Below are 16,944 nucleotides of genomic sequence, written 5' to 3'. Positions count from 1 at the left end.
CAAAGACACACAAGACAGCCACAAAGACACACAAGACAGCCACAAAGACACAAAAAACAACCACAAAGACACAAGGTAGCCACAAAGACACACAAGACAGCCACAAAGACACACAAAACAGCCACAAAGACACACAAAACAGCCACAAAGACACACAAAACAGCCACAAAGACACACAAAACAGCCACAAAGACACACAAGGCAGCCACAAAGACACACAAGGTAACCACAAAGATACACAAAACAACCACAAAGACACACAAGACAGCCACAAAGACACACAAGACAGCCACAAAGACACACAAGACAGCCACAAAGACACACAAGGCAACCACAAAGACACACAAGACAGCCACAAAGACACACAAGACAGCCACAAAGACACACAAAACAGCCACAAAGACACACAAGACAGCCACAAAGACACACAAAACAACCACAAAGACACACAAGGCAGCCACAAAGACACACAAGACAGCCACAAAGACACACAAGACAGCCACAAAGACACACAAAACAGCCACAAAGACACACAAGACAGCCACAAAGACACACAAAACAACCACAAAGACACACAAGGTAGCCACAAAGACACACAAGACAGCCACAAAGACACACAAAACAGCCACAAAGACACACAAAACAGCCACAAAGACACACAAAACAGCCACAAAGACACACAAAACAGCCACAAAGACACAAGGCAACCACAAAGACACACAAGGCAACCACAAAGACACACAAGGCAACCACAAAGATACACAAAACAACCACAAAGACACACAAGGCAGCCACTTTCCTTTCTGATAAAGCTTATAGTTAGGGATGGCTCAGGTGAGCCTGAAACATCCCATAGTTCTGCTGCTATAGGCCCAGCCTGCTGGGGGAGCTCCCATGATGCACCTCTCCTCCCTCCATGTACAGATGACATCATTGCTGTCATTAACTTGTGTTTCTCTCTCTCAGCAGGTATCTCTGGCCTGGCTCTATCTCATTGAACTGGACGTCTTCTCTGATCCGTGTTGAAAAGGTTTATCAGTAAAGTGACCGCTTGCCCGGTCCGACACGAGTAAAACAGAACCAGGCGACAGGCGGTGAAACTCACCTGATGGTGAGGTTCTCCATCACCTCTGGGAAGCTCTCCAGCTCCGCTTTGAGCTCCTCGAAGGTGATGGATCCGCTGTTGTCTTTATCAGCCGACTCAAACAGAGCCAGGGTCAGGTCGTCCAGCTTTTCCTCCGGCAGAGAGATGGCGCTCTCACGCAGGCACGACTTCAGAACCGTTTTCAGCTCATCTGGATCGATGGACCCGCTGCCTGTCAACAGAAACGACCAGAACTCATCTGGAAAACAGAACTGGACCAAGAGTTGGTGAATCTGAGAGGAGCTGTGAACTGACCGTCCACGTCGTAGACCTGGAACAAGAAGCAGAGCTTGTCGGTCTCGTTGCCGTGGATCAGGAGGCTGAGCGCTTTGAGCAGCTCGTCCAGACTGATGGATCCACTGCCGTCCGAGTCAAACAGAGCGAAGAAACGCTCGGCAAAGAAAGACTGCAACAACAAACGTTATGTTCATACATGTGGTCAGCTGACCGCTGACACCAGGTTCTGAACCTTTTCTGAACCTTCTGTACTTTTGAAATGTCCACAGAGATCCACACAGATTCTTATTTCATTCCCTTCATTCATAATGCTTTTACACAGGAAGAGCTGGAGAAGGACGTCTGGGTTTGAATGGATGGATGGATGGATGGATTGATGGATGATGATGGATGGATGGATGGATGATGATGGATGGATTGATGATGAATGGATTAATTAATGGATGGATGAATGGATGGATGGATGATGGATGGATAGATGATGAATGGATTGATGGATGGATGATGATGGATGGATAGATGATGAATGGATGATGGATGGATGATGGATGGATGATGATGGATGGATGGATGGATGATGGATGATGGATTGATGGATGATGATGGATGGATGGATGGATGATGAATGGATTGATGGATGGATGATGATGGATGATGATGGATGGATTGATGATGAATGGATTAATTAATGGATTGATGAATGGATGGATGGATGGATGATGGATGGATGGATGATGGATGGATGATGGATGGATTGATGGATGGATGATGATGGATGGATGGATGGATGGATGATGATGGATGGATTAATTAATGGATGGATGGATGGATGGATGGATGGATGGATGGATGGATGGATGATGGATGGATGGATTGATGGATGGATGATGATGGATGGATAGATGATGAATGGATGATGGATGGATGATGATGGATGGATTGATGATGAATGGATTAATTAATGGATTGATGAATGGATGGATGGATGATGATGGATGGATGGATGGATGGATGATGATGGATGGATGATGAATGGATTAATTAATGGATGGATGGATGGATGGATGGATGATGGATGGATGGATAGATGATGAATGGATGGATGGATGGATGGATGATGGATGATGGATTGATGGATGGATGATGATGGATGGATTGATGATGAATGGATGGATGGATGGATGGATGGATGGATGATGATGGATGGATGGATGGATGGATGGATGGATGATGATGGATGGATGGATGATGGATGGATGGATGGATGGATGGATGGATGGATGGATGATGGATGGATGATGGATGGATGAATGATGAATGGATTAATTAATGGATGGATGGATGGATGGATGATGGATGATGGATGGATGGATGATGGATGGATGATGGATGGATTGATGGATGGATGATGGATGGATGATGGATGGATGGATGATGGATGGATTGATGATGAATGGATTCATTAATGGATGGATGGATGGATGGATGATGGATGGATGGATGGATGATGGATGATGGATGGATTGATGGATGGATGATGGATGGATGATGATGGATGGATGGATGATGAATGGATTAATTAATGGATGGATGGATGGATGGATGGATGGATGGATGGATGATGGATGGATGGATGATGGATGGATGATGGATGGATTGATGGATGGATGATGGATGGATGATGAATGGATTAATTAATGGATTGATGGATTGATGGATGGATGATGGATGATGGATTGATGGATGGATGATGATGGATGGATGATGAATGGATTAATTAATGGATTGATGAATGGATGGATGGATGGATGGATGGATGATGGATGATGGATTGATGATGATGGATGGATAGATGATGAATGGATTAATTAATGGATTGATGGATGGATGGATGATGGATGGATTGATGATGAATGGATTAATTAATGGATTGATGGATGGATGGATGGATGGATGGATGGATGATGGATGGATTGATGATGAATGGATTAATTAATGGATTGATGGATGGATGGATGGATGGATGATGATGGATGATGGATGGATTGATGGATGGATGGATGGATGATGAATGGATTAATTAATGGATTGATGAATGGATGGATGGATGGATGGATGGATGATGGATGGATGGATGATGGATGGATAGATGGATGGATGGATGATGGATGGATAGATGATGAATGGATTAATTAATGGATGAATGAATGGATGGATGGATGATGATGGATGGATTGATGATGAATGGATTAATTAATGGATTGATGGATGGATGATGGATGGATTATGGATGGATGATGGATGGATGATGATGGATGGATGGATGATGGATGGATGGATGATGATGGATGGATGGATGATGAATGGATGATGGATGGATGGATGGATGGATGATGGATGGATGGATGGATGATGGATGGATGATGGATGGATGGATGGATGATGATGGATGATGGATGGATGGATGATGGATGGATGGATGGATGGATGGATGGATGGATGATGATGGATGGATGGATGATGAATGGATTAATTAATGGATTGATGGATGGATGGATGATGGATGGATGGATGGATGGATGATGGATGGATGATGATGGATGGATGGATGGATGATGGATGGATGATGGATGGATGGATGGATGGATGGATGATGGATGGATGATGATGGATGGATGGATGATGGATGATGGATGGATGATGGATGGATGATGGATGGATGATGATGGATGGATAGATGATGAATGGATTAATTAATGGATTGATGGATGGATGATGGATGGATGGATGATGGATGGATGGATGATGGATGGATGGATGATGAATGGATTAATTAATGGATTGATGGATGGATGATGGATGGATGGATGATGAATGGATTAATTAATGGATTGATGGATGGATTGATGGATGGATGGATGATGGATGGATGGATGGATTAATTAATGGATTGATGGATGGATTGATGGATGGATGGATGATGGATGGATGATAATGGATGGATAGATGATGAATGGATTAATTAATGGATTGATGGATGGATGATGGATGGATGGATGATGGATGGATGATGATGGATGGATGGATGGATGGATGGATGGATGATGATGGATGGATGATGATGGATGGATGGATGATGGATGGATGATGGATGATGGATGATGGATGGATGGATGGATGGATGGATGATGATGGATGGATGATGATGGATGGATGGATGATGGATGGATGATGGATGATGGATGATGGATGGATGGATGGATGGATGGATGGATGATGATGGATGGATGGATGATGAATGGATTAATTAATGGATTGATGGATTGATGGATGGATTGATGGATGGATGGATGATGGATGGATGATGATGGATGGATGGATGATGAATGGATTAATTAATGGATTGATGGATGGATGATGGATGGATGGATGATGGATGGATGATGGATGGATGGATGATGAATGGATTAATTAATGGATTGATGGATGGATGGATGGATGATGAATGGATTAATTAATGGATTGATGGATGGATGGATGATGGATGGATGGATGGATTAATTAATGGATTGATGGATGGATTGATGGATGGATGGATGATGGATGGATGATGATGGATGGATAGATGATGAATGGATTAATTAATGGATTGATGGATGGATGATGGATGGATGGATGATGGATGGATGGATGATGAATGGATTAATTAATGGATTGATGGATGGATGATGGATGGATGGATGATGAATGGATTAATTAATGGATTGATGGATGGATGGATGATGGATGGATGGATGGATTAATTAATGGATTGATGGATGGATTGATGGATGGATGGATGATGGATGGATGATGATGGATGGATAGATGATGAATGGATTAATTAATGGATTGATGGATGGATGATGGATGGATGGATAATGGATGGATGATGATGGATGGATGGATGATGAATGGATTAATTAATGGATTGATGGATGGATTGATGGATGGATGGATGATGGATGGATTAATTAATGGATTGATGGATGGATGGATGATGGATGGATGATGATGGATGGATAGATGATGAATGGATTAATTAATGGATTGATGGATGGATGATGGATGGATGGATGATGAATGGATTAATTAATGGATTGATGGATGGATTGATGGATGGATGGATGATGGATGGATTAATTAATGGATTGATGGATGGATGATGGATGGATTAATTAATGGATTGATGGATGGATTGATGGATGGATGGATGATGGATGGATGGATGATGGATGGATGGATGATGAATGGATTAATTAATGGATTGATGGATGGATTGATGGATGGATGGATGATGGATGGATGATGATGGATGGATGGATGATGAATGGATTAATTAATGGATTGATGGATGGATGGATGATGGATGGATGGATGGATGGATGATGGATGGATGATGATGGATGGATGGATGGATGATGGATGGATGATGGATGGATGGATGGATGGATGGATGATGGATGGATGATGATGGATGGATGGATGATGGATGATGGATGGATGATGGATGGATGATGGATGGATGATGATGGATGGATAGATGATGAATGGATTAATTAATGGATTGATGGATGGATGATGGATGGATGGATGATGGATGGATGGATGATGGATGGATGGATGATGAATGGATTAATTAATGGATTGATGGATGGATGATGGATGGATGGATGATGAATGGATTAATTAATGGATTGATGGATGGATTGATGGATGGATGGATGATGGATGGATGGATGGATTAATTAATGGATTGATGGATGGATTGATGGATGGATGGATGATGGATGGATGATAATGGATGGATAGATGATGAATGGATTAATTAATGGATTGATGGATGGATGATGGATGGATGGATGATGGATGGATGATGATGGATGGATGGATGGATGGATGGATGGATGATGATGGATGGATGATGATGGATGGATGGATGATGGATGGATGATGGATGATGGATGATGGATGGATGGATGGATGGATGGATGATGATGGATGGATGATGATGGATGGATGGATGATGGATGGATGATGGATGATGGATGATGGATGGATGGATGGATGGATGGATGGATGGATGGATGATGATGGATGGATGGATGATGAATGGATTAATTAATGGATTGATGGATTGATGGATGGATTGATGGATGGATGGATGATGGATGGATGATGATGGATGGATGGATGATGAATGGATTAATTAATGGATTGATGGATGGATGATGGATGGATGGATGATGGATGGATGATGGATGGATGGATGATGAATGGATTAATTAATGGATTGATGGATGGATGGATGGATGATGAATGGATTAATTAATGGATTGATGGATGGATGGATGATGGATGGATGGATGGATTAATTAATGGATTGATGGATGGATTGATGGATGGATGGATGATGGATGGATGATGATGGATGGATAGATGATGAATGGATTAATTAATGGATTGATGGATGGATGATGGATGGATGGATGATGGATGGATGGATGATGAATGGATTAATTAATGGATTGATGGATGGATGATGGATGGATGGATGATGAATGGATTAATTAATGGATTGATGGATGGATGGATGATGGATGGATGGATGGATTAATTAATGGATTGATGGATGGATTGATGGATGGATGGATGATGGATGGATGATGATGGATGGATAGATGATGAATGGATTAATTAATGGATTGATGGATGGATGATGGATGGATGGATAATGGATGGATGATGATGGATGGATGGATGATGAATGGATTAATTAATGGATTGATGGATGGATTGATGGATGGATGGATGATGGATGGATTAATTAATGGATTGATGGATGGATGGATGATGGATGGATGATGATGGATGGATAGATGATGAATGGATTAATTAATGGATTGATGGATGGATGATGGATGGATGGATGATGAATGGATTAATTAATGGATTGATGGATGGATTGATGGATGGATGGATGATGGATGGATTAATTAATGGATTGATGGATGGATGATGGATGGATTAATTAATGGATTGATGGATGGATTGATGGATGGATGGATGATGGATGGATGGATGATGAATGGATTAATTAATGGATTGATGGATGGATTGATGGATGGATGGATGATGGATGGATGATGATGGATGGATGGATGATGAATGGATTAATTAATGGATTGATGGATGGATGATGGATGGATGGATGGATGGATGATGAATGGATTAATTAATGGATTGATGGATGGATGATGGATGGATGATGATGGATGGATAGATGATGAATCGATTAATTAATGGATTGATGGATGGATGATGGATGGATGGATGATGGATGGATGGATGATGAATGGATTAATTAATGGATTGATGGATGGATGATGAATGGATTAATGAATGGATGGATTAATGGATTAATGAATGGATGGATGATGGATGGATGGATGATGGATTAATGAATGGATGGATTGATGGATTAATGAATGGATGGATGATGGATGGATGGATTAATGAATGGATGGATGGATGGATGGATTGATGGATGGATGGATGGATGGATGAATGAATGGATGGATGGATGGATGGATGGATGGATGGATGGATGATGGATGAATGGATGGATTGATGGATGGACTGATGAATGGATGGATGGATGTTACCCACAGCATTTTCTCTTTTTCCATATCTTCTGCTCTTATAACTCAAACCTTTACTCCATTTTTTCCACCTAAATGAGGACAGGTGTGGGACTATATGGGATCTTCCAGTCTGGCTGTCGTTGGCATGTTGGATTTACCTTAAAGATGTCACCAACTCTTACTTTAAAACTTCTGGTTCTTTCTCACCTCTTTGACTTTGAGGGCGGTTTTAAACTCTTCAAGGTCAATCTCTTTGTCATCTCCGGCGATACTCTCGAACTGTTTGGTGACCCACTCCAGCCAGCGGGCGTCTTCGTCCACACTCATGGTTCCTGAATGTGCTGCAGACAGCTTTAAAGAACAGGTAAACCTGGTCATCACAGCTCTAATAAATACAACTTATTATAATCTTTAAACAGACGCCCGGCTGAGGAAACCTACAGATTCCATCAAAGCTTGACTTCAGTTTCTTTTTCTGTGCATGTATGTGGCAGCAGAAACATTAAAGGAAGGACCGTTTAACAGAATCAGGACCAGGCAGACGACCATCTGCACTGACGGTCTGGAACCTGTTCATGAACCATGTTTTATTTCCTGTTTTTTCTGTTTAATTTTTTGTGGTTTATTCATTTTTTTCTGATTTATTTTATTTATTTATTTTCTGTTTTATTTCCTGTTTTTTTCTGTTTCATTTTTTGTGGTTTATTCTGTTTTTTTCTGATTTGTTTAGTGTTTTATGTTTTGTTTATTCTTTTCTGTTTGATAATCTTTTGTTTGTTTTATTTTTTGTTTTATTTTGCGTTTTTTGTATTTTTTTGTTTTACTTCCATATTATTTTTTTATTTTCTGTTTTATTTTTTGTTCTATTTTGTCTTTTTCTGTTTAATTTTTTCTTCTATTTTGTCTTTTTCTGTTTTATTTTTGTTCTATTCTGTCTTTTTGTGTTTTATTTTGTTTTTTTTCTGATTTATTTAGTTTTTTGTGTATTATTTTATTTGTTTTTTTCTGTTGAATTTTTTTCATTTTGTGTTTTATGTTATATTTTTTATTCTATTTTGTCTTTTGCTGTTTTATTATTTGTTATTATTTTTGTGTTTTTTCTGATTTCCTGTTTGTGTTCTCTGTATTTTGGAGTTTTGGTTCTGAATCAGGATTTATTCTGTCTCTAGTCTCTCTTTTATAATTTAGTTGTTGTTCTTGCTTAGCTTAAGATTTATCTGATGTTGTTCTGGTTGTGTTTCTCCTCCTTTAGTTTTCTCTAAAGTAAATCTAGATAATTTGGCACATGTTTCTGCTCTTTGGCTCTTTAGGATGTATCACCACTGTTATAAAAACAGATCCCTGCACATTATTTTGTTCTCATGTTGAAAAGGTCACAAAGACTTCATCAGAAGTTTGACTGTGAGGTAAAACTGTGTCTGCAGGACAGAAAACTGTTATATCTCAGCCTCTGCAGGATGGTTTCAGGTCTGGGAATGTGCAGGAAAAAAGGTTCCTGATAGTTTTAAGGTCCACAGATTGTTGGTGTTGTTTTAATTTAATGTAACTTCTGCTGGGAAAGATTTCACTGGCATGTTGAACCTCTTCCTCCATAAAAGGGATTCGATGAAATCTTTTATTCCCTTCATCTCTACTGTTGACTCTGAGAGCTCCAACAGTCTAAAGCCCACATTCCCCTATTGTCCCCTCAGGTTTCTAAAACAAACAACGATTCATTTCCACTAAAACAAGCCTAAAGTTTGATCTGACAGAGTCGATGCAAAGGGGGGGGGGGCACAGTGTTTCTCTAAGAGGCTGCTGTCAGAGCTGTTTGCTGTCCTCCAGATGTTTCCACATGAGAGCGAATCACAGAGCTGAGCTCAGTCCAAGACACACAAGCCTCACCCAGAGTGTGTTTGTGGTCTCTGCCAATCAAATCAAATCAAAGCCCACATGATAAAGTGTGAGCTCAGACATACTGCTTTCTGTTTCCTGCTGGCATGGAGTCAGGGAGCTCTGGTGTTCTTCCTCCATCTTATCTGAGAAGTGATTTTGTAAGATAACGCCTGAACCTCTCATTAGGGTGAACTGACCCTTTAATCCTTGCTAATCCACAGCTGAAACAACATTGTTGAGTTTCAGAGAGAAACATCCGAGCAGAAACGGTCTCATTCACTCAGGTTCTCCTTAAAAAAAACAACTTTCACCTGCTGTGACATCACAGCATGTGGAACATGCTGATTAATGTTAAAATCTACAGCAGGAAACAGGTTAAAGAGCTTTAAAAACATTAAACCTCACAGGAACACAACTCTGCTCTAACATCACAGTCCAACAGTTTTACCTGCTGCAGTGGAAGAGGTTCTGTCCTCTGCTGCTGAGGTTCTGTCCTCGGCTGCTGAGGTTCTGTCCTCGGCTGCTGAGGTTCTCTGGGGTTCTGTCCTCTGCTGCTGAGGTTCTGTGGGGTTCTCTCCTCTGCTCCTGAGGTTCTGTCCTCGGCTGCTGAGGTTCTCTGGGGTTCTGTCCTCTGCTGCTGAGGTTCTGTCCTCTGCTGCTGAGGTTCTGTCCTCGGCTGCTGAGGTTCTGTCCTCTGCTGCTGAGGTTCTGTCCTCGGCTGCTGAGGTTCTGTCCTCTGCTGCTGAGGTTCTCTGAGGTTCTGTCCTCTGCTGCTGAGGTTCTGCCCTCTGCTGCTGAGGTTCTGTCCTCTGCTGCTGAGGTTCTGTCCTCTGCTGCTGAGGTTCTGTCCTCTGCTGCTGAGGTTCTGTCCTCGGCTGCTGAGGTTCTGTCCTCTGCTGCTGAGGTTCTGTCCTCTGCTGCTGAGGTTCTGTCCTCGGCTGCTGAGGTTCTGTCCTCTGCTGCTGAGGTTCTGTCCTCTGCTGCTGAGGTTCTGTCCTCGGCTGCTGAGGTTCTGTCCTCTGCTGCTGAGGTTCTGTCCTCTGCTGCTGAGGTTCTGTCCTCTGCTGCTGAGGTTCTGTCCTCTGCTGCTGGGGTTCTGTCCTCTGCTGCTGAGGTTCTCTGGGGTTCTGTCCTCGGCTGCTGAGGTTCTGCCCTCTGCTGCTGAGGTTCTGTCCTCTGCTGCTGAGGTTCTGCCCTCTGCTGCTGAGGTTCTGTCCTCTGCTGCTGAGGTTCTGTCCTCTGCTGCTGGGGTTCTGTCCTCTGCTGCTGAGGTTCTGTCCTCTGCTGCTGAGGTTCTGTCCTCTGCTGCTGAGGTTCTGTCCTCTGCTGCTGGGGTTCTGTCCTCTGCTGCTGAGGTTCTCTGGGGTTCTGTCCTCGGCTGCTGAGGTTCTGTCCTCTGCTACTGAGGTTCTGTCCTCTGCTGCTGAGGTTCTCTGAGGTTCTGTCCTCTGCTGCTGAGGTTCTGCCCTCTGCTGCTGAGGTTCTGTCCTCTGCTGCTGGGGTTCTGTCCTCTGCTGCTGAGGTTCTGTCCTCTGCTGCTGAGGTTCTGTCCTCGGCTGCTGAGGTTCTGTCCTCTGCTGCTGAGGTTCTGTCCTCTGCTGCTGAGGTTCTGTCCTCTGCTGCTGAGGTTCTCTGGGGTTCTGTCCTCGGCTGCTGAGGTTCTCAGGGGTTCTGTCCTCGGCTGCTGGGGTTCTGTCCTCTGCTGCTGGGGTTCTCTGGGGTTCTGTCCTCTGCTGCTGGGGTTCTCTGGGGTTCTGTCCTCTGCTGCTGGGGTTCTCTGGGGTTCTGTCCTCGGCTACTGAGGTTCTGTCCTCTGCTGCTGAGGTTCTCTGGGGTTCTGTCCTCTGCTGCTGGGGTTCTCTGGGGTTCTGTCCTCGGCTACTGAGGTTCTGTCCTCTGCTGCTGAGGTTCTCAGGGGTTCTGTCCTCGGCTGCTGGGTTTCTGTCCTCGGCTGCTGAGGTTCTCTGGGGTTCTGTCCTCGGCTGCTGAGGTTCTCAGGGGTTCTGTCCTCGGCTGCTGGGGTTCTGTCCTCTGCTGCTGAGGTTCTCTGGGGTTCTGTCCTCGGCTGCTGAGGTTCTGTCCTCGGCTGCTGAGGTTCTGTCCTCTGCTGCTGAGGTTCTGTCCTCTGCTGCTGAGGTTCTGTCCTCGGCTGCTGAGGTTCTGTCCTCTGCTGCTGAGGTTCTGTCCTCTGCTGCTGAGGTTCTGCCCTCTGCTGCTGAGGTTCTGTCCTCTGCTGCTGAGGTTCTGTCCTCTGCTGCTGAGGTTCTGTCCTCTGCTGCTGAGGTTCTGTCCTCGGCTGCTGAGGTTCTGTCCTCTGCTGCTGAGGTTCTGTCCTCTGCTGCTGAGGTTCTGTCCTCGGCTGCTGAGGTTCTGTCCTCTGCTGCTGAGGTTCTGTCCTCTGCTGCTGAGGTTCTGTCCTCGGCTGCTGAGGTTCTGTCCTCTGCTGCTGAGGTTCTGTCCTCTGCTGCTGAGGTTCTGTCCTCTGCTGCTGAGGTTCTGTCCTCTGCTGCTGGGGTTCTGTCCTCTGCTGCTGAGGTTCTCTGGGGTTCTGTCCTCGGCTGCTGAGGTTCTGCCCTCTGCTGCTGAGGTTCTGTCCTCTGCTGCTGAGGTTCTGCCCTCTGCTGCTGAGGTTCTGTCCTCTGCTGCTGAGGTTCTGTCCTCTGCTGCTGGGGTTCTGTCCTCTGCTGCTGAGGTTCTGTCCTCTGCTGCTGAGGTTCTGTCCTCTGCTGCTGAGGTTCTGTCCTCTGCTGCTGGGGTTCTGTCCTCTGCTGCTGAGGTTCTCTGGGGTTCTGTCCTCGGCTGCTGAGGTTCTGTCCTCTGCTACTGAGGTTCTGTCCTCTGCTGCTGAGGTTCTCTGAGGTTCTGTCCTCTGCTGCTGAGGTTCTGCCCTCTGCTGCTGAGGTTCTGTCCTCTGCTGCTGGGGTTCTGTCCTCTGCTGCTGAGGTTCTGTCCTCTGCTGCTGAGGTTCTGTCCTCGGCTGCTGAGGTTCTGTCCTCTGCTGCTGAGGTTCTGTCCTCTGCTGCTGAGGTTCTGTCCTCTGCTGCTGAGGTTCTCTGGGGTTCTGTCCTCGGCTGCTGAGGTTCTCAGGGGTTCTGTCCTCGGCTGCTGGGGTTCTGTCCTCTGCTGCTGGGGTTCTCTGGGGTTCTGTCCTCTGCTGCTGGGGTTCTCTGGGGTTCTGTCCTCTGCTGCTGGGGTTCTCTGGGGTTCTGTCCTCGGCTACTGAGGTTCTGTCCTCTGCTGCTGAGGTTCTCTGGGGTTCTGTCCTCTGCTGCTGGGGTTCTCTGGGGTTCTGTCCTCGGCTACTGAGGTTCTGTCCTCTGCTGCTGAGGTTCTCAGGGGTTCTGTCCTCGGCTGCTGGGTTTCTGTCCTCGGCTGCTGAGGTTCTCTGGGGTTCTGTCCTCGGCTGCTGAGGTTCTCAGGGGTTCTGTCCTCGGCTGCTGGGGTTCTGTCCTCTGCTGCTGAGGTTCTCTGGGGTTCTGTCCTCGGCTGCTGAGGTTCTGTCCTCGGCTGCTGGGGTTCTGTCCTCTGCTGCTGAGGTTCTGTCCTCTGCTGCTGAGGTTCTGTCCTCGGCTGCTGAGGTTCTGTCCTCTGCTGCTGGGGTTCTGTCCTCTGCTGCTGAGGTTCTGTCCTCTGCTGCTGGGGTTCTGTCCTCTGCTGCTGAGGTTCTCTGGGGTTCTGTCCTCTGCTGCTGAGGTTCTCTGAGGTTCTGTCCTCTGCTGCTGAGGTTCTCTGGGGTTCTGTCGTCGGCTGCTGAGGTTCTCAGGGGTTCTGTCCTCGGCTGCTGGGGTTCTGTCCTCGGCTGCTGGGGTTCTGTCCTCTGCTGCTGAGGTTCTGTCCTCTGCTGCTGGGGTTCTCTGGGGTTCTGTCCTCTGCTGCTGGGGTTCTCTGGGGTTCTGTCCTCGGCTACTGAGGTTCTGTCCTCTGCTGCTGGGTTTCTGTCCTCGGCTGCTGAGGTTCTCTGGGGTTCTGTCCTCGGCTGCTGAGGTTCTCAGGGGTTCTGTCCTCGGCTGCTGGGGTTCTGTCCTCTGCTGCTGGGGTTCTGTCCTCTGCTGCTGAGGTTCTGTCCTCTGCTGCTGGGGTTCTGTCCTCTGCTGCTGGGGTTCTGTCCTCTGCTGCTGAGGTTCTGTCCTCGGCTGCTGGGGTTCTGTCCTCTGCTGCTGGGGTTCTGTCCTCTGCTGCTGAGGTTCTCAGGGGTTCTGTCCTCGGCTGCTGAGGTTCTGTCCTCTGCTGCTGGGGTTCTGTCCTCTGCTGCTGGGGTTCTGTCCTCTGCTGCTGAGGTTCTGTCCTCGGCTGCTGGGGTTCTGTCCTCTGCTGCTGGGGTTCTGTCCTCTGCTGCTGAGGTTCTCAGGGGTTCTGTCCTCGGCTGCTGAGGTTCTGTCCTCTGCTGCTGGGGTTCTGTCCTCTGCTGCTGAGGTTCTCTGGGGTTCTGTCCTCGGCTGCTGAGGTTCTGTCCTCGGCTGCTGGGGTTCTGTCCTCTGCTGCTGAGGTTCTCTGGGGTTCTGTCCTCTGCTGCTGGGGTTCTGTCCTCTGCTGCTGGGGTTCTGTCCTCGGCTGCTGAGGTTCTGTCCTCTGCTGCTGGGGTTCTGTCCTCTGCTGCTGGGGTTCTGTCCTCTGCTGCTGAGGTTCTGTCCTCTGCTGCTGGGGTTCTGTCCTCTGCTGCTGGGGTTCTGTCCTCTGCTGCTGAGGTTCTGTCCTCTGCTGCTGGGGTTCTGTCCTCTGCTGCTGGGGTTCTGTCCTCTGCTGCTGGGGTTCTGTCCTCTGCTGCTGAGGTTCTGTCCTCGGCTGCTGAGGTTCTGTCCTCTGCTGCTGAGGTTCTGTCCTCTGCTGCTGAGGTTCTGTCCTCTGCTGCTGGGGTTCTGTCCTCTGCTGCTGGGGTTTTGTCCTCTGCTGCTGAGGTTCTGTCCTCGGCTGCTGGGGTTCTGTCCTCTGCTGCTGGGGTTCTGTCCTCTGCTGCTGAGGTTCTCAGGGGTTCTGTCCTCGGCTGCTGAGGTTCTGTCCTCTGCTGCTGGGGTTCTGTCCTCTGCTGCTGAGGTTCTCTGGGGTTCTGTCCTCGGCTGCTGAGGTTCTGTCCTCGGCTGCTGGGGTTCTGTCCTCTGCTGCTGAGGTTCTCTGGGGTTCTGTCCTCTGCTGCTGGGGTTCTGTCCTCTGCTGCTGGGGTTCTGTCCTCGGCTGCTGAGGTTCTGTCCTCTGCTGCTGGGGTTCTGTCCTCTGCTGCTGGGGTTCTGTCCTCTGCTGCTGAGGTTCTGTCCTCTGCTGCTGGGGTTCTGTCCTCTGCTGCTGGGGTTCTGTCCTCTGCTGCTGAGGTTCTGTCCTCTGCTGCTGGGGTTCTGTCCTCTGCTGCTGGGGTTCTGTCCTCTGCTGCTGGGGTTCTGTCCTCTGCTGCTGAGGTTCTGTCCTCGGCTGCTGAGGTTCTGTCCTCTGCTGCTGAGGTTCTGTCCTCTGCTGCTGAGGTTCTGTCCTCTGCTGCTGGGGTTCTGTCCTCTGCTGCTGGGGTTCTGTCCTCTGCTGCTGAGGTTCTCTGGGGTTCTGTCCTCGGCTGCTGGGGTTCTGCCCTCTGCTGCTGAGGTTCTGTCCTCGGCTGCTGAGGTTCTCTGAGGTTCTGTCCTCTGCTGCTGAGGTTCTCTGGGGTTCTGTCCTCGGCTGCTGAGGTTCTGTCCTCTGCTGCTGGGGTTCTGTCCTCGGCTGCTGAGGTTCTCTGAGGTTCTGTCCTCTGCTGCTGAGGTTCTCTGGGGTTCTGTCCTCGGCTGCTGAGGTTCTCAGGGGTTCTGTCCTCGGCTGCTGGGGTTCTGTCCTCGGCTGCTGGGGTTCTGTCCTCTGCTGCTGGGGTTCTCTGGGGTTCTGTCCTCTGCTGCTGGGGTTCTCTGGGGTTCTGTCCTCGGCTACTGAGGTTCTGTCCTCTGCTGCTGGGTTTCTGTCCTCGGCTGCTGAGGTTCTCTGGGGTTCTGTCCTCGGCTGCTGGGGTTCTGTCCTCTGCTGCTGAGGTTTTCTGGGGTTCTGTCCTCTGCTGCTGAGGTTCTGTCCTCTGCTGCTGAGGTTCTGTCCTCTGCTGCTGAGGTTTTCTGGGGTTCTGTCCTCTGCTGCTGAGGTTCTGTCCTCTGCTGCTGAGGTTCTCAGGGGTTCTGTCCTCGGCTGCTGGGGTTCTGTCCTCTGCTGCTGGGGTTCTGTCCTCTGCTGCTGAGGTTCTCTGGGGTTCTGTCCTCGGCTGCTGAGGTTCTGTCCTCTGCTGCTGGGGTTCTGTCCTCGGCTGCTGAGGTTCTGTCCTCTGCTGCTGAGGTTTTCTGGGGTTCTGTCCTCTGCTGCTGAGGTTCTGTCCTCTGCTGCTGGGGTTCTCTGGGGTTCTGTCCTCTGCTGCTGGGGTTCTCTGGGGTTCTGTCCTCTGCTGCTGGGTTTCTGTCCTCGGCTGCTGAGGTTCTCTGGGGTTCTGTCCTCGGCTGCTGAGGTTCTCAGGGGTTCTGTCCTCGGCTGCTGGGGTTCTGTCCTCTGCTGCTGGGGTTCTGTCCTCTGCTGCTGAGGTTCTCTGGGGTTCTGTCCTCTGCTGCTGAGGTTCTCTGGGGTTCTGTCCTCGGCTGCTGAGGTTCTGTCCTCGGCTGCTGGGGTTCTGTCCTCTGCTGCTGAGGTTCTCTGGGGTTCTGTCCTCTGCTGCTGAGGTTCTCTGGGGTTCTGTCCTCTGCTGCTGAGGTTCTCAGGGGTTCTGTCCTCGGCTAGTGGGGTTCTGTCCTCGGCTGCTGAGGTTCTCTGGGGTTCTGTCCTCTGCTGTTGAGGTTCTCTGGGGTTCTGTCCTCTGCTGCCGGGGTTCTGTCCTCGGCTGCTGAGGTTCTGTCCTCGGCTGCCGGGGTCCTGTCCTCGTTTGCTGAGGTTCTGTCCTCGTTTGCTGAGGTTCTGTCCTCTGCTGCCGAGGTTCTGTCCTCGGCTGCCGGGGTTCTGTCCTCTGCTCCTGAGGTTCTGTCCTCTGCTGCCGAGGTTCTGTCCTCGGCTGCTGAGGTTCTCTGGGGTTCTGTCCTCTGC

The 16,944-nt window shown here is 48.0% G+C and overlaps 1 protein-coding gene across 1 annotated transcript in view; it reads right to left on the bottom strand.

Annotated features, from left to right (window-relative positions):
- The window catches only part of nox5 (NADPH oxidase, EF-hand calcium binding domain 5), a 46,599-nt gene extending 38,208 nt beyond the window's left edge, over window positions 1-8,391 (bottom strand). The window contains exons 1-3 of the mRNA XM_072385313.1: window positions 8,272-8,391; window positions 1,400-1,550; window positions 1,106-1,316 (exon numbers count right to left, since the gene is read on the bottom strand). Coding sequence (XP_072241414.1) covers window positions 1,106-1,316; window positions 1,400-1,550; window positions 8,272-8,391 — 482 coding nt within the window. The remainder of the gene's footprint in view (window positions 1-1,105; window positions 1,317-1,399; window positions 1,551-8,271) is intronic.
- Between the last annotated feature and the right edge of the window lie 8,553 nt (window positions 8,392-16,944).

Source organism: Leuresthes tenuis, unplaced genomic scaffold (assembly GCF_036924035.1).
Source record: "Leuresthes tenuis unplaced genomic scaffold, fLeuTen1.0.hap1 SCAF_5, whole genome shotgun sequence".
Lineage (NCBI taxonomy): Eukaryota > Metazoa > Chordata > Actinopteri > Atheriniformes > Atherinopsidae > Leuresthes > Leuresthes tenuis.
Note: the sequence above shows the minus strand (reverse complement) of the source record. Positions and strands in the feature narration are given on the sequence as shown.